The sequence below is a fragment of the Zeus faber genome (genome assembly GCF_960531495.2).
Source record: "Zeus faber genome assembly, chromosome: 21".
Classification (NCBI taxonomy): Eukaryota; Metazoa; Chordata; class Actinopteri; order Zeiformes; family Zeidae; genus Zeus; species Zeus faber.
Genome location: NC_137208.1, coordinates 24,905,352 through 24,928,101, shown reverse-complemented (window position 1 = coordinate 24,928,101; position 22,750 = coordinate 24,905,352). Strand labels below are relative to the sequence as shown.

At 41.0% G+C, this 22,750-nt stretch overlaps 1 protein-coding gene across 1 annotated transcript in view; it reads left to right on the top strand.

The window, feature by feature from the left end:
• Nucleotides 1-22,483, top strand: part of eps8a (EGFR pathway substrate 8a, signaling adaptor) — a 55,396-nt gene extending 32,913 nt beyond the window's left edge. Inside the window, exons 7-21 of the mRNA XM_080022171.1 lie at nt 318-400; nt 676-812; nt 3,378-3,457; nt 6,623-6,746; nt 8,175-8,263; nt 8,385-8,459; nt 9,131-9,279; nt 9,412-9,595; nt 10,826-10,860; nt 11,488-11,581; nt 12,098-12,238; nt 16,213-16,438; nt 16,756-16,939; nt 17,376-17,508; nt 20,912-22,483. Of these exons, the coding sequence (XP_079878297.1) occupies nt 318-400; nt 676-812; nt 3,378-3,457; nt 6,623-6,746; nt 8,175-8,263; nt 8,385-8,459; nt 9,131-9,279; nt 9,412-9,595; nt 10,826-10,860; nt 11,488-11,581; nt 12,098-12,238; nt 16,213-16,438; nt 16,756-16,939; nt 17,376-17,508; nt 20,912-21,022 (1,845 nt within the window). The 3' untranslated portion in view covers nt 21,023-22,483. The remainder of the gene's footprint in view (nt 1-317; nt 401-675; nt 813-3,377; nt 3,458-6,622; nt 6,747-8,174; nt 8,264-8,384; nt 8,460-9,130; nt 9,280-9,411; nt 9,596-10,825; nt 10,861-11,487; nt 11,582-12,097; nt 12,239-16,212; nt 16,439-16,755; nt 16,940-17,375; nt 17,509-20,911) is intronic.
• The last annotated feature ends 267 nt before the right edge of the window (nt 22,484-22,750 follow it).

Genomic DNA, 22,750 nt, shown 5'->3' with positions numbered 1-22,750 from the left:
TGAAAAGGGTGACATCCAACATTAACATCACTATTTGATATACATGTCCCATTGGGACCTGCCTATCTCTGGTTGTACTGTGTTGGACAGAAACCTTTCACAATTTAAACGGTGCCTGAAGTCTCCATCAGACGCGGAAATTATGCATGTCATAGCGTTTCGCGTGTGGAATCTAACTAGCCACAAGAGCAAATACACTTTGGGTTTTTTCCTATTGTTTGTTGGATTTCATGTAAAGCCAGCTTGAGTCTCTCTTGCTCTCCGAGGACAGTAAACATTCTTTGATTTAATATTTCTTCTTGTTGCTTTTCCTTTAGGCAAACTTGATCCATGATGACATTGAAAGTGCCCTGCTGGACGCCAAAGGAGGCAAGGTGAAAAAGAGACCAGAGGCCCTCAAGTTAGTTATTTTCCTTTCTTTCTTTTTTTTTTTTTAATCAAAAGTTCAGATTAGGCATTAGGGATGGGGAACTGACACGGCGAATCTGATGACATTAAGCCACACTAGAAAATAAATAGGTAAATCAAAGCAAATTAGCAAATTTAGAAAAAGGGAAAAAAAAAAAAGTGTCAAGCTAATGTGTCTGTCGGGTAACAGGGCAAATGGCTTAAAGATACAACTTGTTTTTAGGATGAAAACATCTTAGATAGATTGATAGATTTTTTTGTGTCTAGAATGATTCTGAAGAGTGATGGGATCATCCCCCCGCCTCCCGCCGCCCCTGCTCCCGAGGCCCCTGCCAGCTCCCACCAGGTGGACGTGAAGAGTCGAGTGGCCGCCTGGTCGGCTTGGACCACTGAGCAGCAGGACCGTGAGTGACCCATCATTTTTACTTAATTACTTCCTGTTTTGACATCATTGCTTGTTCAGTCAAGTACATTTAACTATTTAACTGGAAGGTTGGCAATTTTAATTTATTTCTTTATTTTTATCTCAGGCATATTTCAAATGTTGGGTCCCATCATTCATCACCTTTGTAACATTCAGAGATACACTGGTCTGACTATTTTTTGAGGTTTAACATTTTTTATAGCTTAAACTAGGGCCCATTGGGTTGCATTTAAGCACAGTGAGTAGTTTCTCAATAGTAAAACTTCATTTAGGTTGTGCTATGAACAGTTATAAATGATGGGAACCAACATCATAATAAGGCCTTGATCCTGTCGTGCCCCCACGTAGTTATTTCATACCATCTTGGTTACTACAGTAGCACTGTTACTCTTATTTGAAATAAGAGACAGTCACATGCAACGAGTGGAAGAACATTGTAACAATATGCCAGGCTTGCCAGACAGAGCAGGGAAACAACCATGTGACACGAACAGCCAATCGCACAACAGGAGCGCCGGTGCTTCCTCCCCGGCTGCGGCCCTCTCCGGCCAGCAGCGCGCAGTGGGGACAAGGCCCTCCCGGAGTTGACACGGCGGGTCTTCCTCAAACACCAATTTAAACTCTAACTTTCCCTCCTCCCAACCCAAGCTCAGTGTGGCCCCCCATCTCCACAAAAGGAGAGCAATTAAAGAAAGAATCCTCGATTTTCAGTGACAGTCTGACAAGGTCACTACTTCGGTCCGCTCCAAACATCCCCACATATAATCACAGAGCGCAAATTCGGGAACCTCGGAAACCTGTAAAAGGTATCTAACATGACTAAATTTATTTAGTCATGTTAGATACTATATTTATATTTATTATTATTATTAGGGGTCCAGCCCCAAAGGGGTAAGAGCCCTATTGCTTTTGTTACTGAAAAACTATTGTCTATGGTCTGTGGATCTCATGGATCCACCACGCTCATGGACAAGATTAATAAAATGGGTATTCAGGGCAGTCCCAACACGTCGTCGTCCAAGTTTGATCCAGATCGGTCCATTATTGTGGAATAATTGAATAAAAAATTTATTTTGTATCATTATATAAACACACACGCTTACGCATGCGCTAATCACAATGTCAAATCATAGCATTGGACTCCAGTCTCGCCAACCACTAGGTCCACATCAAGATGGCGGCACGTGCATATGTGACTTTCATGGATGTCAAGGATCCGACGAACCCACAGACAGTCTGAATAACGTGTATTTGGGGCAGCTCCAACATTCAAGTTTCATCCAGATCAGTTCAGTATTGTGGATGGAGTAGTGATCAACAATCACTACCTCACCAAGATGGCGCCACCATGCACAGACGTATAAATCCTTGCACGCATGCGCAGGTTGATGAACAGAGATCATGTTATAGCACTGCAGTCTACCAGGCTATTTCAAGTGAACTTCTGCACTCATAAAATATAACGAGAAGATAGCCAGGACGCCAGGCTCTCTGGGATTGTTGTTGGCGCCAATCGGCCTGCTCACGTAATGGATTTTCACCTGAGTGTACCTTGTTCTTCGTCTGATCGCAATTATCCATGTGTGGCAAAGTAAATAATCTGTGCATCCTGAAGATATAGTCGTGATTGTACTTTAACTAAAGGAAATGTAAGATACAAACTCTTAAGCATACAAAGTGGCAGGTATTATTTAATCACTAATTAACCATTATGTTTGAAAAACATAATGGTTAATTAACAAACAGTTAATTAACAAACAGTGGTTAAAGTAACAAACAGTTAAAGTATTACCAAGTGCAGTGTATTAAACATCATAAATATATACGTTTCTGAGGACAACTGGCACTTGCCAGAGTAAGTTCTCCAAAACAAACCCCAATAACATCACTGTCAGAATTCATGGACATTCCAGAGATATCAATGTATACAAACTTCCTGAATTACAATTTCTGGTAACAATAACAATTAGCAATTACATAATTCAAGGAACATGTATTTGTTGTGTATGTGTTTTGAAATATTTTCCTTCTTTTTGTGTTTTTAGTTTTGGTTTATTTATTTATAGGTTTATAAAATACATTATTATTGTACAGGAAGTTTTTTGCAGATTTACAAAGTGCCATAATCAAATTCTGTTCTCCAAAATGGATAAATGTGATACAGTAAATAATCGTGATCACAATATTGACTAAAATAATCGCGATTATCATTTTAGCCATAATCGTGCATCCGTACTTCATTATGATACCTGCCGTTAGTTGCAGCGTAGGAAACCCACCCACAGCCGCAAACACCACCAGATCATCGAATTACACTGTAACCAGGCCGGAATAAATGAACTTCTGCGGTCACAAAACACAGCGGAACAGAGAGTCAACGCAGGCTCGTCCATAGAACTTTAACGAAGGGCTGACTACCCTGTATCCTGCATATTGCTGCCTCCAGCTATATTTATTATTATTATTATTACTATATTAATAAACACAGGATCATGCATTGCTGTTTATGCATAATTATTTAGATTGTTCTTTTGCTCGGCACTAGCAGAGGAGACATGGAGAAAATCCTCTGAAGAGGAGGACGGCTCGGCAGACATGATGGCTGTCCGGGTCGACCGAGATGTGGTAAGTTTTATTCATGAATGAGTCTTTCGACTTGTGGAACTTTAACAATTTAGTTTTGTTTTTGTTTATAGCAGAGGACCATGTTTTTGTTTGTTCGTTGTTTTTATTTTTAGTGAGGAATTGTAGCGTATAAAATTGGTTTGCCATTTTTCAATCCAGGCTGTATTTAAATTTTAGTTCTCATAATTTATAACTAAACTATCTATAGCACAACTGCTTAAATGCAGTCCAACCCCCAATTTTTCAGTTTTTATCTAAATTTTAGCAGTTGAGGTCCTGTGAATATCCTGAAATGGTATGAAGGTAAAAAAAAGTTTAGGTTACCAAGAACTGAAAAAGTATGTACATTTTAGAGTTCTAACAAAAATAGGCTCTTTTCGGGGAACAAGCAATGTGTTAACAACCTACAGCTGTTCAGCAGGAATGGAAGTAAATTAAGCCTTGAAAGTTGATGCAAACAATTCCTACAGGTGTTCCAACCTTTGGTCGATTACTTACAAACCCTCTGTCTGTTTTATACAGACAGAGGGTTCCAACACTGTTTTTATAACAGTGTTGGAACAGACTGTGCTATCACTGCAGGAAGTAGTATATTGCTATCATAATGGCGATAAAACGGCAATTAACAAAGAAAGACAGACCATTATAACCCTTAAAAGTGTCTTTAGAGAAATTGCAAAGAAAGCCAAGGTGTCAGTGAACAGTTTCTTACACCATAAAAAGGCACTTGCAAACTGGAGGAAACTCTGACAGCAAAATATCTGGCAGACACAAAGCCACAACAGAATCAGAAGATAAGTTTATGAGAGTCAACAGCTTATGGATAGGCAGCTGACAGGACAGCTTAAACCACAGCTTAACACTGGTCGAAGTAAGTAAGTCTTGGTTTCAACTGTAAAGAGAAGACTTGGAGCCACAGATTTGACAGGTCAAGTGGAAGTAAGAAAGCCATTGCTAAGATGCCAAAATAAGAAAAAGAGGCGAAAGGTGGTTCCTCAGTGTGTTACAGCAACTGTCAGACCTGGAGGAGGAAGCGTGATCTGCGTGGTCTGGAGCTCTTTTGCTGGATCTAGAGTTGGCAACTTGCATAGAGTGACTGGAAGCCTGAACCACAAGGGCTACCACAGCATTTTGTAGCGCCATGCAATACCCTCTGGTCTACGCATAGATGTTCAGGGGTTCATCCTTTAGCAAGATAATGACCCAAAACATACCTTCAGGCCATGGCCCCACTACCTTAGAAGAAAAGAAATAAGACGCTAGGCTTCAAATCACTGAATAGCCAGCACAGTCTCCAGACTTAGACCTCATCAAGCTGGTTTGGGGTGAGTTGGACAGAAGGGTGAAAGCAAAGCAACCTTCAAGTGCAACACATTTGTGAGAACTTCTGCAATAGTGTTAGGAAGATTTTTCCCAACAATATTTTATTTCCATTGTAGAATGAATGCCACGAGTGTGTTAGGCTGTTAAATCTACAAAAGGTGGGTGCTTTAAGTAAAAAAAAAAAAGTAGATACAATTTTGTTAAATAAAACGTGTGTGTGTGTGTGTGTGTGTGTGTGTGTGTGTGTGTGTGTGTGTGTGTGTGTGTGTGTGTGTGTGTGTGTGTGTGTGTGTGTGTGTGTGTGTGTGTGTGTGTGTGTGTGTGTGTGTGATTAAAAAAAAAACAAAACAAAAAAACGGGAAACTAACAGTATTGTAAGTCTACTGTATACGTGGTATGCAATGGTCATTTAATTTTTTTAGGGGGTTTTATTGACCATTTTGTGCTTCAATTAACTAGTGCTCTAAGCAGCACTAATCAACTACATTTTTCTTTAGGATCTCAATATGTACGTTTCCTTCTTCTAATGAGTGTCTTGGTTGATTGACAGGGGGGCAAGGGGAGCATGTCACCCCAACACAAAACTCTGATGGGATCTAACATTTTAATTGCGGCTTTGTTTGAGAAATAGCCAACCTATTTTACAAAAGAAACTAGTGACATCTCTAGGCCTTGTGCATTTTGCATTCTGTATTGTTTTCTTTAGTTTAATCATTTAAAAAAAATAACTGGGTAAACCAGAGTTAATCAACACACACGGAAATGTCGTTATGAAAGTCAGAGCTGACCAGAAGGCGATATGAATAGTCTGCCTTACCTTAATGGAATCCCCTCTGTATTTTGGTACACGACAAAACAGAAGCTACGTAACTTATTTGACTGATGCTTCCTCTTCTCTTCATACCGCAGAACCCAATCTATCTGAAGCACACGGGATTTTGTCAATTTTGTCAACATTATCAATTTTGTGAAAAATGACAATGTTTTCATATCTTCCATTATATTATAAGGGGTCTAGCCGGTTATTCCTTAGCGTTTTCCGGGCTAAAAGTATCTGAAACACAACAATGGCAGTACACACAGACATTGTTGAGGTGGACGGGGCGATTCAGACGTCTTGTCGTTCAAGTTTGAGCAATATCTATCTACATTTGGAGAAATTTTTGAAAGACTGTCATCATTTCATTATTTTCAGGCTGAAGTTATCATCTCTCAGAAGTCATTCCCTTCCAGCCACTTGCGAGTGAGACATCAAGACAGACAACTTGAGCCAGTGCTGTTTAAAGGAAACTTGAAAAACTGTAACACATGCTGCTTTTTACAAAACGTGTGACACGAACAGCCAGTCGTACAGAGCTGAGAAACAGCCATGTGACACGAACAGCCAATCAATTGTACAGCTGGAGCACTGGCGCTTCCTCTGCTCTCACCCCGGCCGCGGGACTCTCCGTCCAGCAGTGCGCAGCAGGGATGAGGCCCCCCGGAGCTTACACGGCGGGTATTCCTCAAATGCCAATTTGAACTTCAGCTCGCCCTCCTCCCAACTTAAACCCTGCCCAGCCCCCATCCCCCAAAAAGAGAGCGATTAAAGAAGAATCCTCGATTTTCAGTGACTCCTGGTCTGACATGGTCGGAGAGGGTCCTTCGGTCCGCTCCAAACGTTCCTGCCCCTGTCACAGAGCGCAGATCCGGGAACCTTGCATTATATAACCTCTGAAACCTGTATTACGTACCTAACATAACTAAACTAGACAGTGTTTTGCTGCCTGCAGCTACATTTATTGTTATTATTATTGTCATTTTTGAAAAAAGATTATATTTCTTTGTTTGATTGCTTCGCAGCAAATTCTCAACCACATCCTGGACGACATCGAGTTCTTTGTTACCAAACTTCAGAAAGCGGCGGAGGCGTTTAATGAGCTCTCGAAGCGGAAAAAATCGAAAAAGGGCAAGAGGAGTCCGGGAGGTGGGTATCCATTTCTGACATTTTGAGCTGCAAAGAGGAGGAAAGTTGAGACTGCAGTAGCATTTCCTCCCCTATGCGGTCTAAAAATGATATAATGACCTGCAAGCCACAGTATAGATTATCTTGTCTTTTAGTTGAAGATGTTGTATGACTTCATTAGAATTAGAGGCATTATGATTTTATATCTTCTAGATCTTAATAAAAATAAAGATAATGGATAATATTGATATTAACAAGATATTATTATTATTAATAATAATAATAATAAATGATAATAAATATAGCTGCAGGCAGCAATACGAGGGGTCCATGGTGGTCGGCCCTTGGTTAAATAGTGACTGCAGATGTTACTTTGTTCCGGCCTGGTGAGGGCTGAACTACTAAAAAAATAAGGGATCCCTGGCCAGCGGCTTCATGCCCGGGGGACACAAATCAAGGGGGGGTCAGGGGGTCCTTTATACATCAGTTTGTGCTTTTTATGCTTCAATTTCAAAGTCCTCTCTGCTTCTCTCAACATGAATGTAAAGGACATAAAGAGTCAATAAGAATAAAGCACAGTTGCATCAATTATATTAAGGATTAAAACATCAAATCATAGACATTGGGGAAAAATGTTTTGTCTGTCAAAATAAACAATTTGGTGTATTTGGAAAAAGCAAGAACCTATTGATAAACTGGTAAATAGCAATTGACCTGGTAGACCACAAGGGCCACTACTGGACGACTGAACAATACATTGACTTGTGAAAATAAATTCCTTTATTTCCTGTCAAACTGATCAGAACAACTCTCCTGGGTGTAGGCATTGAAATAAAGATCATCTTGTTCCAGAGTGAGGGAAATAATTGAGAAACAAAATAATTGCTTATTTATCTAGGTCATGTGAACTTATACGTATATGAAAGTAATTTTAACATTCAGTCCAACAGATTTCAGGAAGGATGGGGTAGCCTAGCCTTTGGAAGATAAATTTCCTCCAAGTGGGTTATTGGTTAAATGTCTCTCTCTCTCTCTCTCACACACACACACACACACACACACACACACACACACACACACACACACACACACACACACACACACACACACACACACACACACACGCATGCATGCTCACGTACGGAGAGGGCGAGACTTCTGCTTACATCCTCAGAAGTGTCATCTTGTGTATCTGGAGAATTAATAATAAGTAATGAATTAAGTAATTAAAAAATACAATTATTTAATCTTCTTCATAATATTTTCGTTGACCCGTGAATTATTAATGATGATTGATAGATAAACCTTATTCTATATGCGTCTTTCAATATTTATAATAAATCTATAAAAATATTAACTTTTCTTCTGCAAAATATTGCTGATTCTGTCAGGCAACTAGGTAAGAGTGACAGTTCTCTTTGCTTGCTTGTTTGTTTTTTCTACCACCAGAGGGAGTACTAACGCTACGATCCAAACCTCCAAGCGAGGAGGAGTTTGTCGACTGTCTCCAAAAATTCAAGCATGGCTTCATTCTGCTGGTAAATAGCTTCCTTTTAATCTCCAGTCTATACACTGGTGAAAAAGCGCTTATTTTGAGTTGTCTGTATTTTCTACATGAATTCACAAACTTATTGTCTCCGGTCTTCTTCTGATCTGCAGGCGAAGTTAAAGGCCCACATTCAGAACCCGAGCTCCGTGGATCTGGTGCACTTCCTCTTCACACCGCTGAGAATGGTGGGTCACGATCCAAAACAGTCATTCGTTGCCCGCTTATTTCTTAATACATTTGTTTGTTCGTTTAGTTGTTGATTTATTTGTTTATTTTGTTGTTTACCCGTGAATTTTGGCCTTTTTTTCTATCCATAAGCAGGAGCAATTTTTTTGGGCACAATTTATATTTGAACCAATATTTGACTAAATTTGGAAACAATTGTGGAAACATATCGCTCAAATTGTCCAAGGCCTCGTAACCCCATCACAGATTTAAAGGCTTCTTTTTTTTTTCTCCCATCCTAGTAGTGAAGAAAAGAATAGGATTTAGCAAGGACTCACTCATCTTGGGATTCTAGCACACCCTATAGGAACCAACACCTGGTCTGGAACTGATCACAAGTGTTTCTGATCGTCTCAAATCAAACAACTGCTGGTGACGGGAGCACACTCTTAATGATGAGGTTTCCCTTGTGATTTTTGCAAGATCCAGAAATCTGAGAAAGTTTGAGAAACTCCGTCTTAGACCACCCAGCATGCCTGTTAACGTCATACTAATAGACCATTTCCAAACAAACAATGGTAACAGTTTTTCACCTTGTATCATATATTGTATAAATGCTTTTGTGCTCTACAAAGCCGATTCATGTATTATATCCTACTGTTTCACCTACTTTCTCCCTCCTGGTGATCAGGTGATCCAGATGTCTGGCGGTGTGGAGCTGGCCCGGAGCGTGGTGGTGCCACTGCTCACTAAGGAGGCCATTGATTTCCTCCACTCGGCCGGCACCGCGGAGGAGAGGCAACTATGGGTGGCACTGGGAGACGGCTGGACCAAATGCAGGTATGGTTGAGCGTTTGATGACGGTAGCCGCGGACAGTCAGTTATCGGATACAACATTGTGATATTCTAGCATTGCGTCCATTGTCGATGTCTCTCTCTCTCTCTCTCGATCCATGGTAAATGTTTCTCCAGACTGGAGTGGCCCCAGGACCACTACTTTCCTCCCTGCGTGCTGTGCTTCCGGGATAGCTGGGAGCCCCCGGCATTGCCTCCTGCCGGCCCGTCTCGGGAACAGGGATTGACCCAGCTGACCGAGACGCTGGCCAACACAGAGTTCCAGAGACAAGAGGAGGTGGCACATAGACTGGACCAGGAGGTGAGGAAGGGAGAAAGAGTTTTTATTTGTTTATGTAATTTTTTTGAAGAGTAACCAAACCATTGTATCAAATTGTAGGGATAGAACCATTTCTGGTGTCTTTTGTCAACTCATATTAGTGCCAAGTGACGTCCTGGCCAGCGAATCTAATACTTCTGCACTATGCTGTGTTCAGCCTTGAGATGGCGCTGCTGTTTAGGCCTTTTATATATATATATATTTTTTTATATAGGCTTGCTATATTTAGTAGGGGGTCCAAATAGGGTTTGGATTTGGTGACTCTCTGACGTGGGCCATGATAAATCAAATCCCTCTGTACGTTTCCAGGACCTTCATCACAGCCTCCTATTAAATGTGAATGAATATATACGCGGAAATATATAGAGTGGTGCTATTCATTAAGGCAATATTTCTGAAGAGTTGAAATGTTTATTTTTTTAAACAATACATTTTTAATTTTAACAACTACTTCAAAATTAAGCAACGCAGAATCCCGAGAATCTCTCCTGAATTATCAACCTCTATTATAGGACAATCTGACTCTGTTTAGAATTTCTGCGAGGCTATTTCTTGGACTAATATACTCCATTACCCATGAGCCTCAGTAGCTGTTCTGATGCTAGTTTAAAAGTCTGTACACTACATTAAAGAGTTTACTCGACTGGCAGGGATGGTTTTTACTGACTTTATATCCAAGTTCTTTTGTTTGTATTTTTTTCCACTTTTTAATGCTACTTTTATGTACCAATATTTCATCTCTGAGTTGGTGCCCATGCAAAATAGAACCTATGTGCCATTTACCTTGTGTGGAGTTGTTTTGTATATGTTTTTATTTCTTTTTTTATCTTTAATCTCTTTGATCTTTGGTCTTTCAAAATGACATGTACTCCTCACTTAACGACATACCTGATTAACCACCGTTCAGACTTAGGACCAGCTCTCTGACCAGTCTGTATTGTGTTCTGCATGTGGGGCTTCTCAGCATCAAGCAACTCATCGTGCATCACTGTTCTCAGTCTCGTTCCCGCAGTCTGTCAGTATTCACTACACTAGCGTTGGCAATCGCCACGCCTTACTGTGAAATAACACCGGTCCTCGCTTATCGACCAATTCGCTGAACGACCTGATCCTAGGAACGGAACTCGACCGTTAAGTGAGGAGTACCTGTGTTGTTGCTGTTGTTGTTATTATCATTATTATAATTATCATTATTTTGTGTTTCTCTTTCAGCCATCCCTGGTGCCGAACTACACCTCATCAGACGGGTATGCTCTCAGCAACTTGGTGTACCAGCGAACACCCCTCCTGGACCCGAACATGGCGTTGGCCGCCTTCAAACAGGCTGTTAGCCGCCACATGGACCGGTAACACCCAGTCCGGGAAAACCACCTCGTTGCCCTGGAGAACTGGCCCCAGCCTTACTGTTTCTGAAATCTGTCTGGGAATGATCAATGTTTCTCTTTTCGAACCTTTTTTTTTTTAGACCCATCATTTTTCAAGACACTTTTCTAGCGTGTTTTACGGTTGCCATTCTGTGTGCTATTGTCTTATTCTAAACAATACTGTCTCTTACTCTTTTTTTTTTTTCTCGCAATTAATTAATCCATAATCTTTTACTATTATTTTTTGTCCTCTCTGTTTGACTTTACTTCCATGCGTTTTCTCTTTCCAGAGCCATATACTAAAGTTGGGACACTTCTCCATGGAATTGATTGGGTGGCAGATAGAATTTTCGAATTTAGAGGGGAATTTTTGAATTTCATTTTGACGATTTGGTGTGTAGAATTGTGAAAATCTGACTTAAAATCAATATTGGTAACTTTTATATGTATTATCTTTTATGTATTTTTTTAACTCATCACATTTTAATTAAAACTTTTTTACATCCACAGCAGAGGCCAGCCAAAAACCTTTGCCAAATCCAAGTATGACTTTGTTGCAAGGAATAACACAGAGATCTCCGTACTCAAATATGAGGTCGTTGAGGTATTTGTTTAATCAATTTATCACATCATAACATTCTAATGACTGTTTTTTGGGGGGGTTTCTTTTGCTTCTTTGTACTCTCGCTGATTCTCTGAGGTATGTAGAATTTACCAGAATTCAACCTTGTGTTTTCCCATTACCAAATGGGACTGTGAAAACGAATGTAAAAAAAAAAAAAAAAAATGCATATACGACCACAAAGGTTCGCTTTACTGTGGATTTCGCGTAAGATTACTTGAATGGTGACCCACCATTGCAGAACAAAAATGACTAGAATTTTGATCTGTTAAATACGGCCAGTTTTTAAGAACATACAGAAATTACCACCAAAATCAGGGGAAAGGGTCATCTCTCTCTCTCTCTCTCTCTCTCTCTCTCTCTCTCTCTCTCTCTCTCTCTCTCTCTCTCTCTCTCTCTCTCTCTCTCTCTCTCTCTCTCTCTCTCTCTCTCTCTCTCTCTCTCTCTCTCTCTCTCTCTCTCTCTCTCTCTCTCTCTCTCTCTCTCTCTCACACACAGGTTCTGGACAACAGCAAGCAGTGGTGGAAGGTCCGCAATGTCTGTGGGGTGTCAGGCTACGTGCCAAACAACATCCTGGAGATAACCAAAGAGGTGGACGTAACTGGTAGAGGCGAGCCCATCTACAGCCATACCATACAGGTGGGGCCAGCCTCGTAATAATAGTGAAAATAATAACTTTAATTTATAGGCAGGCATCATCACAAAATCCAAGAGCACTTTATGCCAATAAGAAGGTGGCGAAAGTGGGCTTTACACTGAATCCGAAAAAGCATCCGACAGTCGGATCCTGCCCCGTGGTGGCCGTCAGATGACTTGTGTCTACTGTAAGTTTTGCATCAAGCCAACATTGCTGTCGGACCTGGCACATTTACTGTATCTCTTCTTGGAACTGTCTTTTTTTCTGTTTTTCCAAAGCTTGCCTTTGCCATTTTCACTGAATGAAAGGGTGCAAAAAACACTCTTTATATAGTGTAGAGCTGAAAAAAAATTCAATATACATATATAAATCGTATACAGGTACTCTTCACTTAACGAACGAGTTCTGTTCCTAGGACCAGATCGTTAGGCGAATTGGTCTATAAGTGAGGACCCGTGTTATATCACGGTAAGGGGGCGTGGTGATTGTGAACGCTAGTGTAGTGAATACTAACAGACTGCGGGAACGAGACTGAGAACGAGAACGGTGATGAGATGTATATAGTGTAAATAGTATATAAAGGGTGATGCGCGATGAGATGCTTGACACTGAGAACACGCACGCAGCGCCAGTACAGACTGGTCGGAGAGCTGGAATCAGAGCCGGAATCAGACTCTCCAAAGAAATAAATGAACTTCCAGTTTGTTGTTGTTGTCGTGTGTCAGATTAAGTGTAAACATCCAACACTGTGTTTAACACAACGGCAAACGAGTTAGCTACAAATTCAAATGGGACTGATTTTTAAAAAGCAGGACATCAAGAAGCACGGATCGGGAAAGTAACGTAAATGGAGTGTACAAAGAAATAACTGTGATACCTTGATATTACTGGCTATGCGGGCACGTAATACTATGTGCAGACCTGCCAACCTGCATGCATTTTGTGTACCAACCACGCTTTTCAGGGTCAAAATACGCAGGTACAAAATGCCAGCTGAAACTACACAATAACACTGTGTGTGTGTGTGTGTGTGTGTGTGTGTGTGTGTGTGTGTGTGTGTGTGTGTGTGTGTGTGTGTGTGTGTGTGTGTGTGTGTGTGTGTGTGTGTGTGTGTGTGTGTGTTTTACAGGTTGAATTATACTGGAACTTGGTAACAGTCCCATATTCTATTTTATTGGAACTCAGTGACAGTTTCATGTTCTATTATTGTCCCATAGTTAATGATGAACAATAATATATAGTGTCAAAATCAGCAATCTCATTATTGTGGTAATGGAAAATTGCAGTGGTAGTCTGTATGTGCAGCTGTCCTATCACGTGAGCGTGATCAGATCACGGAAAGTATTTGTCATTGACGTACAGCAGATCAGAAATCTGAATCAGCAGGTCAAACTTAAAAATAATCTGAAATCAGAATCGGCCAAGAAAATTGCAATTGTGGCATCTCTAGTTGGTAAACATATTCAGTAACTTTAGTAGATGATCCATTTCAAGGGGTATATCCTAATCAGATACATTTGTATACTGTATATAGTTAGCCATGGTAGCTCCCATACGATGTAATTAGCCTCGGTATGAGACAACTACCATGTGAATAACTGATGGAATAATTTAGCTGCAGTAACGAACACCACGCCCAGTACAATGTTCTGTCTGTGATACTTTTTTTTTTTTTCTTTCTTTGTTTTGTTTTAACAGTTATCATATCCTTTTATCTCCATTTACTTTTTGACATGAAAGCTTATGATGCCAAAGAAGGAGTTTGAGTTGTTCAAGGTAGGGATGTGGTTATGTGTAAATGTGACTTCTAGCTAGATTTCTGCTTTCCCTGGATTTTCTTTAGTTTCGTTTAGTTTAGCACTTGGCCGTCCCCTGTTTGCTGTGCTGTGGAACTGTGGTTTCATGTTTTTTTTCCTCCAAGTTTTGGCATTGTTTTTTTTAAGTTGCTGTCTCCTCTACTGTTTTTTTTTTTTTTTCCCCCTCCCAATCACACTGGAACCATGTCGCACCACTTTTCGGGCCTGTTTGTGACATTGAACGTGACACACCAGAAAGAAAAAAAAATTAAGAATGGCATTTCTCCTGCCAATGTCAAAGCCGTCAATCGTCTATTTTCAGCAGGGTAAACCCGCATTTAAAAAAAACCTGGGTATACCAGCTAATTTTGATGTAAAAACGGTGTAGAAACATAAATCTTAGTGGCTTGCTGTTGAGAACCAAAAACAAGGAAACCCGCTGGTGATTTACCTGAAGTGAGTTTGCAGTGCTGTGAATGAATTGTTAAAGGTCACCAATTATGAAAAACTAACTTTTTCAGTGCTTGTGCACATACAGTAAATTTGGGTCTCTGATGGTTCTACTAACACAGACCGTGAAATAAGACAAGCCAGTCAGTTTTATTGTGGGCTGCCTAGGTCAGGAAATAATACCGCCCCCATCTGAGTATTTCCACTTATGGCTTGAGAACTACCTTTGCAAATGTGTGGCATTTCTTTCTCGCACGCGCCGGCCCCGTTTCTGTCAAAGCTAAAAGCTAAACATGGCCACAAAACTGAAAGAGGAATAAATACCAACTGTCAGTGACAAAACTGCAAATTAGTGAAATGTAAGTTTTTAAAAAGTAACTGTGGTGTTTATTTTTCCGTTTAGCACCAGCTATTGTTAATAGCTGAGGTAATATATTAGATGTAATTAGTTGCTGCAGGATTAAAAATAACACTTACTGTATTTGTTAGTTGAATGTCTGTAACCAGTTCCAGAGTGGAGCATGGGGAGCAGCAGCTCAGACTAGCTACAGACACAGAAACAGCCCGTCAAGAAAAGGACTGAAACAGAGGCGTATAGAGGCATGCTAGAATGGATAGAATGCATAGAGTTGTATTTTAAGAGAAACTTCAAAGACATGTTTTGGGGACCACAGAGACCTATATAAATGTATTGAAAGGGAGTATAATATGTGACATTTAACGCTTCGATCAATGTCATGTTTTTTGATTTTTCTATTTTTGATTTTACTGTTTTTTGTTTTTTTTCTTAAACCCTGAAAGCAATTACTGGGCGAGCTGAACGAGGTAAACAAGCGCACGTGTGCGTGTGTGTGTGTGTTCAGTTCTAGAAGTTGATGTGTTGGAAGTAGGAAAAACGGGCAAGTGTAAGGATCTGAGCGACTTTGGCGAGGGGCTAAAATTTATTGTGATGGCTAGACGACTGGGTCACAGCATCTCCTAAACGGCAGGTCTTGTAGGGTGCTCCCAGTATGCATTAGTTAGTACCTTCCAAAAGTGGTCCCAGGAAGGACAACCGGTGAATCAGCAACAGGGTCGTGGGCTCATTGATGCGCGTGGAGAGTGAAGGCCTGTCTGTTTGGTCCGATCCAAGAGAAGAGCTACTGGATCACAAATTGCTGTAAAAGTTAATGCTGCTTTGATAGAAAGGTGTCAGAACACACAGTGCATCGCAGCTTGCTGTGTATGGGGCTGCAAACAGGACAGAGTGCCCATGCTGACCCCTGTTCACCACCTATAATGAGCACGTGAGCATCAGAACTGGACCATGGAGTAATGGAAGAAGGTTGCCTAGGCTGATGAATCACGTTTTCTTTTACATCATGTGGATTACTGGGGTTAGGGTCCGATCCAATTGAGCATCTGTGGGATGTGCTGGGACAAAAAGCTTGACCCACGGTGGCCTGTCTTGGTGCCAGATACCACAGGACGTATTCAGAGGTCTTGTGGAGTCCATGCCTCGACAGGTCAGAACTGTTTTGGTAGTACAAGGGCGACCTACACAATATTAGTGGTGGTTTCAATGTGGTGGTGTGCGTGCATGTGTGTGTTCAAGTTCAAGAGATTGTCACATACATATACATACGGTGTGTGTGTTTGTGTTTTGTTTTTTTTAAGGCATAATTTGTCTCTCTCTCTCTCTCTCTCACTTCCCGAAGCCGCTGTCCTAACGTCCCCCTCTCTCCTCGCAGAAGCAGACCGCCACCAAGTCAGACCCTGTCCCCAGCAACCCAGCGGCGATGCCAATGCCCCCCGCGCCCCCTCCTCCCCAGCTCCCGACTCCTCCCCTGCCCCTTCCAGCAGCGGAGCCCCCCAAGCTGGCGGCCGGAGTAAGCCGCCAGAACAGCGCCAACTCCAGCGACAACGGCAGTGTCGTCACAAGGGAGCATGGGAGCCAGCGACCGGCACCAGTCAATCGTGAGTCCGTGTGAAAGAAAAGGAGTATAGTAGTAGTCTTGACGAGTCTAGTTTGGTTTATTTTCTTCTCTTCCATTTAATTTGATTGATTTGCCAAGTCATGTAAAATTTTGTTGTAGTCAGTCATGGTTCTAGAGTGTTCTATTATTCTGAGCCTTATTCTGAGCCAGGCCAAAAAGAAATGGCATTTTAGGAATAGTTTTAATAATCGGGTTGCTTGTGCATCCAGGAAATTCTGGTTCTGTAATATCTAAAAACGCTTTTGGGTATTTATAAAAAATAATGAAAAATAATTTAAATTGTAAATGGCCCCACAGGCAGGAAATCCAACATGGAAGAGGTCCAGGACGAGCTGATGACCAGGCTGACGCTTGGCCGCAGCGGCCAGAAGAAGTTCCCAGTCCCCTCGCGAAACAGCAGCCTTCCCATTGTCAACATCACCTATGACTCCACCGCAGACGATGTCAAAGCCTGGTTAGAAGTCAAAGGCTTCAGCCCAGTGTAGGTTCTGGCTGCTGTCTGGGGCTTTTTTTTTGGTTTTTTCCCTTCCTCCTTTCAAAGTCTCTTTTGTCAAATGCCTGACACGGCAAGTGTTGTCGTTAGCAATGCAATGCTTTACCCTTCATTCTCAACAGTGAAAGATAAATCGTAGCAAACAAGTTTAAGTGACTTTGTTGAAGTCACTCATATATAGCTAAAAATAAAATTGTGTTATTATATAATATTATGTAAGTATTTTGATAAGATAAGCAGAATGAACAGAAAGGTTTATTTAGGCATATAATCATTACAGGCAGGCGCACTTATTCTTCCTTTGACGTCCCGAAATACTTCTGCTCCACGGTACATATTATTGTATTTTTTTTTTTCTTTCATATTCATATCCAGTGCCTCAACACTCCTGACCATGTTCCTGCCTGCTTCTTCTCACCCTCAGCACCATCACCAGCCTAGGTGTCCTAACTGGCGCCCAGCTCTTCTCGCTCAACAAGGAGGAGCTGAGGACCGTGTGTCCGGACGATGGTGCCCGCGTCTACAGCCAGGTCACTGTTCAGAAGGCCGCAATTGAGGTGGGCAGCGGAGGGCCTTCCTAGTCTTTGGGTCTTTCTGTGTGCCGACATTGTATTGTGTTCTATTTCTTCCATATCTTACGAGATGTGATTCTTCGGGGACTTTGGTTCACCTATGATTACTACCTATAGTGCTCAAGTAACAAATATGAATTCTCTAGATGACTTCCAGGTTTTGTTTCAAAACCGGTCCCGGTGAATAAACATATTTACTTCTGGTCTACTGCTGCATTGTTAAACACGGACTTCCTCTCCAACTCTGGCAAGGTCTGGTCTGTGGTGTCTATCTCCCACCTACAGGTTTTCTTCTGACCCTTCCTCGATCTTCCGATTCTCTTGCCACATTCATTGAAGGTATCGTGTGCACAATTGGTTGTTCAGGGCTCCCTCTGCTGGCCAGCTTAACCGGAACATAAGAAAAAAATGAAAAATTAATGAATGAAAATGAAAAGTTCCCTAATCTGGCCAACAGGATGCGGGCACCAAAATCTTTATTGTGTAGAAGTGTGTATGGTAGAATTTGTATATGTCTACCACCTAAACGGCTGAATCCCTTTGAGTGCTGCAAACTCCCCACTCTTCTCCTTTGTTCTTCCCCGAGCCCCTCTCAAAGAAGCCATATGGCTGTCTTGGAGAGATTTGACTGTATACGTCTATATGCAACGACTTCAACAACAAAGGTTTATGTGATTAATCAACATTCATGAAATAGCCGGCTAGCTTTGTTTATAGTCTGGGAAATACCATGATTCAGACTGATAGGACAGTTTCTTATTACCAATAGCGCCGTTTAGAGTTACTGCCGTAAAACAGTCTTGGAGTCGGAATCCTATTTCACGTTCGAAAGGACAAGAAGGCTCAAATGTTGAGCATTAATGAAACCACGGAGTAGTTAGTTGATATAATACTCTGGACTCATCTGGAAAAAATAAAATCCTATTTTGTGCTTCTGTTTTAAAGCAGCACTAACTTTTGGGATTTGACACCCCTACAGTTTCTCAGTGTAATTGCATTTTTACACCATTGTTGTAAAACTTGGTTCGGCATCAGAAAATAATTTCTTTTATCAGACAAATTTTAACCTTATCGGTCGTCAGGAGGGTGGAGCAGCTACGTTTTGTATGAGCATTATTACCGGACATTTTGACTTGCAAGTTTGTAATTGATCTTTTCTTTTTTTTATAAATGTTACCAGGCCAAAAAAAATGAACATCAAGCCTGAACATCAAGCATGTCACGTAGTGCCGTAAGCGTAACGCACTTTTCCCACGGTTTCGTAACCGAACATAGAAGTTATAGTGCAAGAACAGTTGTTCGAGGGGGTGGGTGGGAATGAAAAAGCTGCCATTCTCCATATTAGAAGTCAATGTACCATCAATTTTAAGGTAAAGAAGTTATATAGTGTTGCTTTAAAATTAGTAGCAGCATATGGACTCATATCGTGGTAAGATACATATACACATCCAGTGTATAATCTTTGACTACCCAATACTGGGCTGGGCAATATTGCATTGTTTGCGATAATATCTTTGAGTGAGAACATTAAATGATCCCTTGAAATTTTGAGAAGTTGCAATAGAGTACCTGTAACATATCAAATATCAACATCCCTAAAGACATATACACTCAAACGTTCAACACTGATATTGCTTTAAAATGTTCTCCGTCCACTCCACTCTGTACGCCAGCCTGCCCTCTAGATTTTAGACCCAGGTAGAAGAATGAGGGGTGAAGAATAACCCATCTGCGGCTGCCAGCATTCTAGGTCTTCACGCCTGCTCTGCATTACCCCCCCCCCCCCCCCCCACAACAACAATGTCATGATTTGTTATTGTAGTAGCGTAGAAGTTGTCTTGGCAAGGATTTTACTGTATGTCAAACTATGTAGGTAGTGGTAGAGTTTCAACGCAGGGAGTCGCAGTGTACAAATTGCCAACAGTCACAGAAGACAGGTTTGGTCACAGGTAGCCGCTCGGTAATAGTACAGTGTGCATGTTATTGGCCTACTATGTATATGTGTATAAGTATACTTTATTTTTAGTTTTATCGACAACAGATTTTATGCGGTAATCCGTTTGAGTTTTATCAATATCAATGTACATTTGGAGCAGAAATTAGTGAAAAACTGTTGCAAATTTACCGAAAGTAGAAGAACCTTGACGCGATTTGATTAATTTGAGGAGCAGGGCGCTTTGTGACATCATCCAAAGTTCTATAAGTCAAAGCGCCGTCTCTCCGAAGTCAATCGCATCCATGACTTGCGCCCTGTGCACTGCATGGCCTTTACCGATGATTTACTTTGCCACACATGGATAATTACGATCAGACAAAAAACAAGTGCATTTTGCACTTAGCTGAAAGTCCAATCGGCGAGCAGGCCGATTGAAGTCGTCAACGCCACCTTCCAGAGCCAACAACGATTGACGGAGGGCCTGGTGTCCTGGCTATCTCCTCTGTTACATTTTATGAGAGCAGAAGTTCACTATTAACGGCCTGGTAGACTGCAGTGCTATAACATGGTCTGTGTCCTCCGTCAACTCACGCATGCGAGCAAAGATTTACACATTGTGCATGGTGGCGCCATCTCGTTGAGGTGACAATTGAGATTGTCTGTGGGGTCCTCAAATCCATGACATCCATGAAAGTCTGACACCATTCCTATCTGCGCCTGCCGCCATCTTGGTAAGGACCCAGTTGTTGACCAATCACTAGACTGCAATGCTATCATGTGACCTGTGTGAGCAGTCAATTGCGTGTGTGTTTGGAATTTTTTTTACTAATTTATTACACAATAATGGTCCAATCTGGATCAAACTTGGATGAGGGCATGTTGGGACCGCCCCGAATTCACATTCTATTTATCTTGATCCACAGACCATTTGATGTCAGTTTTTCATTAATAAAAACAATAACATAAACATTAAAAAAATGGTATCACGCACTATTCATAACAAATTAATTGTTCGATGATAATTTAGTGAAATAGTCAGGAATTTTATAATTGTGGAATAGTGGAAAATCACAAATTTGTTGTTTCTGTTGATACAAAATGGTGGTGTGTTATATGGAAACTAGGAAAAATCGAATACATACCTAACACAAATAAACCCGACCTTGTGTATTGCTGCTTGCAGCTATATTCATTATTATTATTTATTTTTTGCTGGCTTGGCTTTAATTCCTGAATGACTGGAGGGTTTTCTTATTGCATGTTGAGTTGTTAACTGATGAAACGGTCCTCCACCATCTCCACTGCGCTTCCACAATCGCAGTTTCCTTGCCAACTAACCTCAATCCCTCCCTCCCTCCCTGCTACCCTTCCCTCTTGCCATCTCCTCTCTTTGCTCACTTCATTTTTTATTTTATCTCACTCTTTTCCTTCCATCTCTGTCTGCCTCTGCAGAGGAGCTCGGGCTCTGAGCTCCTGGAGATCATGAGGAGGCGGCAGGAAAAACTGGCCACTAGCACGTGCGACTCCGGGGTGGAATCGTTCGACGAAGGCAATGCCCACTGAGGCTCTTTATTTATTTATCATTCCGTGGGCATTGCGCACTTTTCGTTTGAAAAGAGAACCCTACCCTCAACACACACGCCTCCACCGGGAAATCCCATGGAGACCTCCGGAGCAAACCCAAAGGGCTGCCAGGTAGTAGAAGCGGGGGGCGGGGTTGAGTTTGTATCGCAATAGCTACTAAGAGAACTTAACCAAAAAAAGGATCGAACAAAACCACAGCTAATAATGGTCTGCTGAATATATTTGTATACATTTCCAGATTAATTGCCGAATACTGTAGTGTATTTGTATGTTGACCGCCATGTTTTATGTTCGCCCACCCCAGAGAATTATGGCGCGAACAGTGACTAGAGACGTTAGAAAAATGTAATCAAATAACAATAGTTGCAAAAGTATTGATTATACCTCACACTATAACTTAAGAGTACCTTCTATTTAATGAACAAGCTACTATTTATGTAAGTTAAGATGATTTTTTTTAGCAGATTTAGCAACCCTAGAAATGTCCTCTAGGGACTGTACTGTAAATGTCTTTTCTCGCTCCACACTAGGGTGAAATTATTAGATTGGCATTTTTGCACAATTCAAAAATAAGTGTATCTACTGTGTAAATGACAAATTTTTGAGTACACAAAGTTGTATTTAGGGAGATACGATCAGTGTCGTAGCCTGCTTCCAGGAATTCAGGGAAAGGTTCAGCGACAAAGCAAGTTCATGGTCATTTACTGTACCCAAGGCTTAATCCACACCACCAATTGGTATTGGAGTGTCATAACACAAATCCAATCATCTATTCCCTGATTATACTTTATTTATTTAACTTTTTTTTTTTTTTTAACCTGTGAATGTCCTCTCTCCCGAAAAATCTTATGGCCAATAGCTGTTAGGGATTAACAGGGATCATGCCATTTCAGAGGAAGGAAGTTCAAGTACAGATGAGGCAAATTTTGTTGACTGACTTATTCTGCTGCACAAGAGCACCTACTAGACAACCAGAGTGTTACTTGTTACTACTACTAATGTTACAAATAAATAAGTCAAGTATGTGTACTGCCTGAATGTAAAAAAACACACAAAACAAAACCTTAATGACCATATTATCTTTACTGAATGTGTCCTATCATTGTACAGATCTTTTCTTTTTACTACAGATAAACTCTATTGTGTAAAGGAAGGTGTAATGTCACCACAAACGCGAAAGTATTTGTGCAAAATGCTCTAGACTGAACACTGTATGTGACTTAGTTTAAGCTTAACAGCGGTCTAGAGTACATGACTTTGACTTGTTACCTGCAGATGATTGACTGTCCCCCCCCTCCCACAAGTCAATGGTTGTTGGTTGTCAGTTGAAAATAATTTACGTGGAGGTTATTGGTGTTGCATCCTGCAATTGTATGTGTAGTGTTCATGGTGCCTTTTTTCACAAAAATCTGCTGATTCTGCAATAAACAAAACAAAAAAACTCAAATCAAGTGTATGATCTTTGACTACGCCAAATTGCATTGTTTACCATAATATCTTTGTTATGGTGCCCACAAAATGGCAGATCTCGCCAAACACCAATATTACTTATAATATAACTAAGGGCATTTGTGCAGCTAACCAGTCACCCCTTGAATTGAATTTTGAATATTAAAATAAAATTAAATCATGGAAATTTAGTTTGAAAAATGAAAGGTTTTTGCAACATCTGTGATCAACAGATGTGTTGCTAAAAGCAAAAATAAC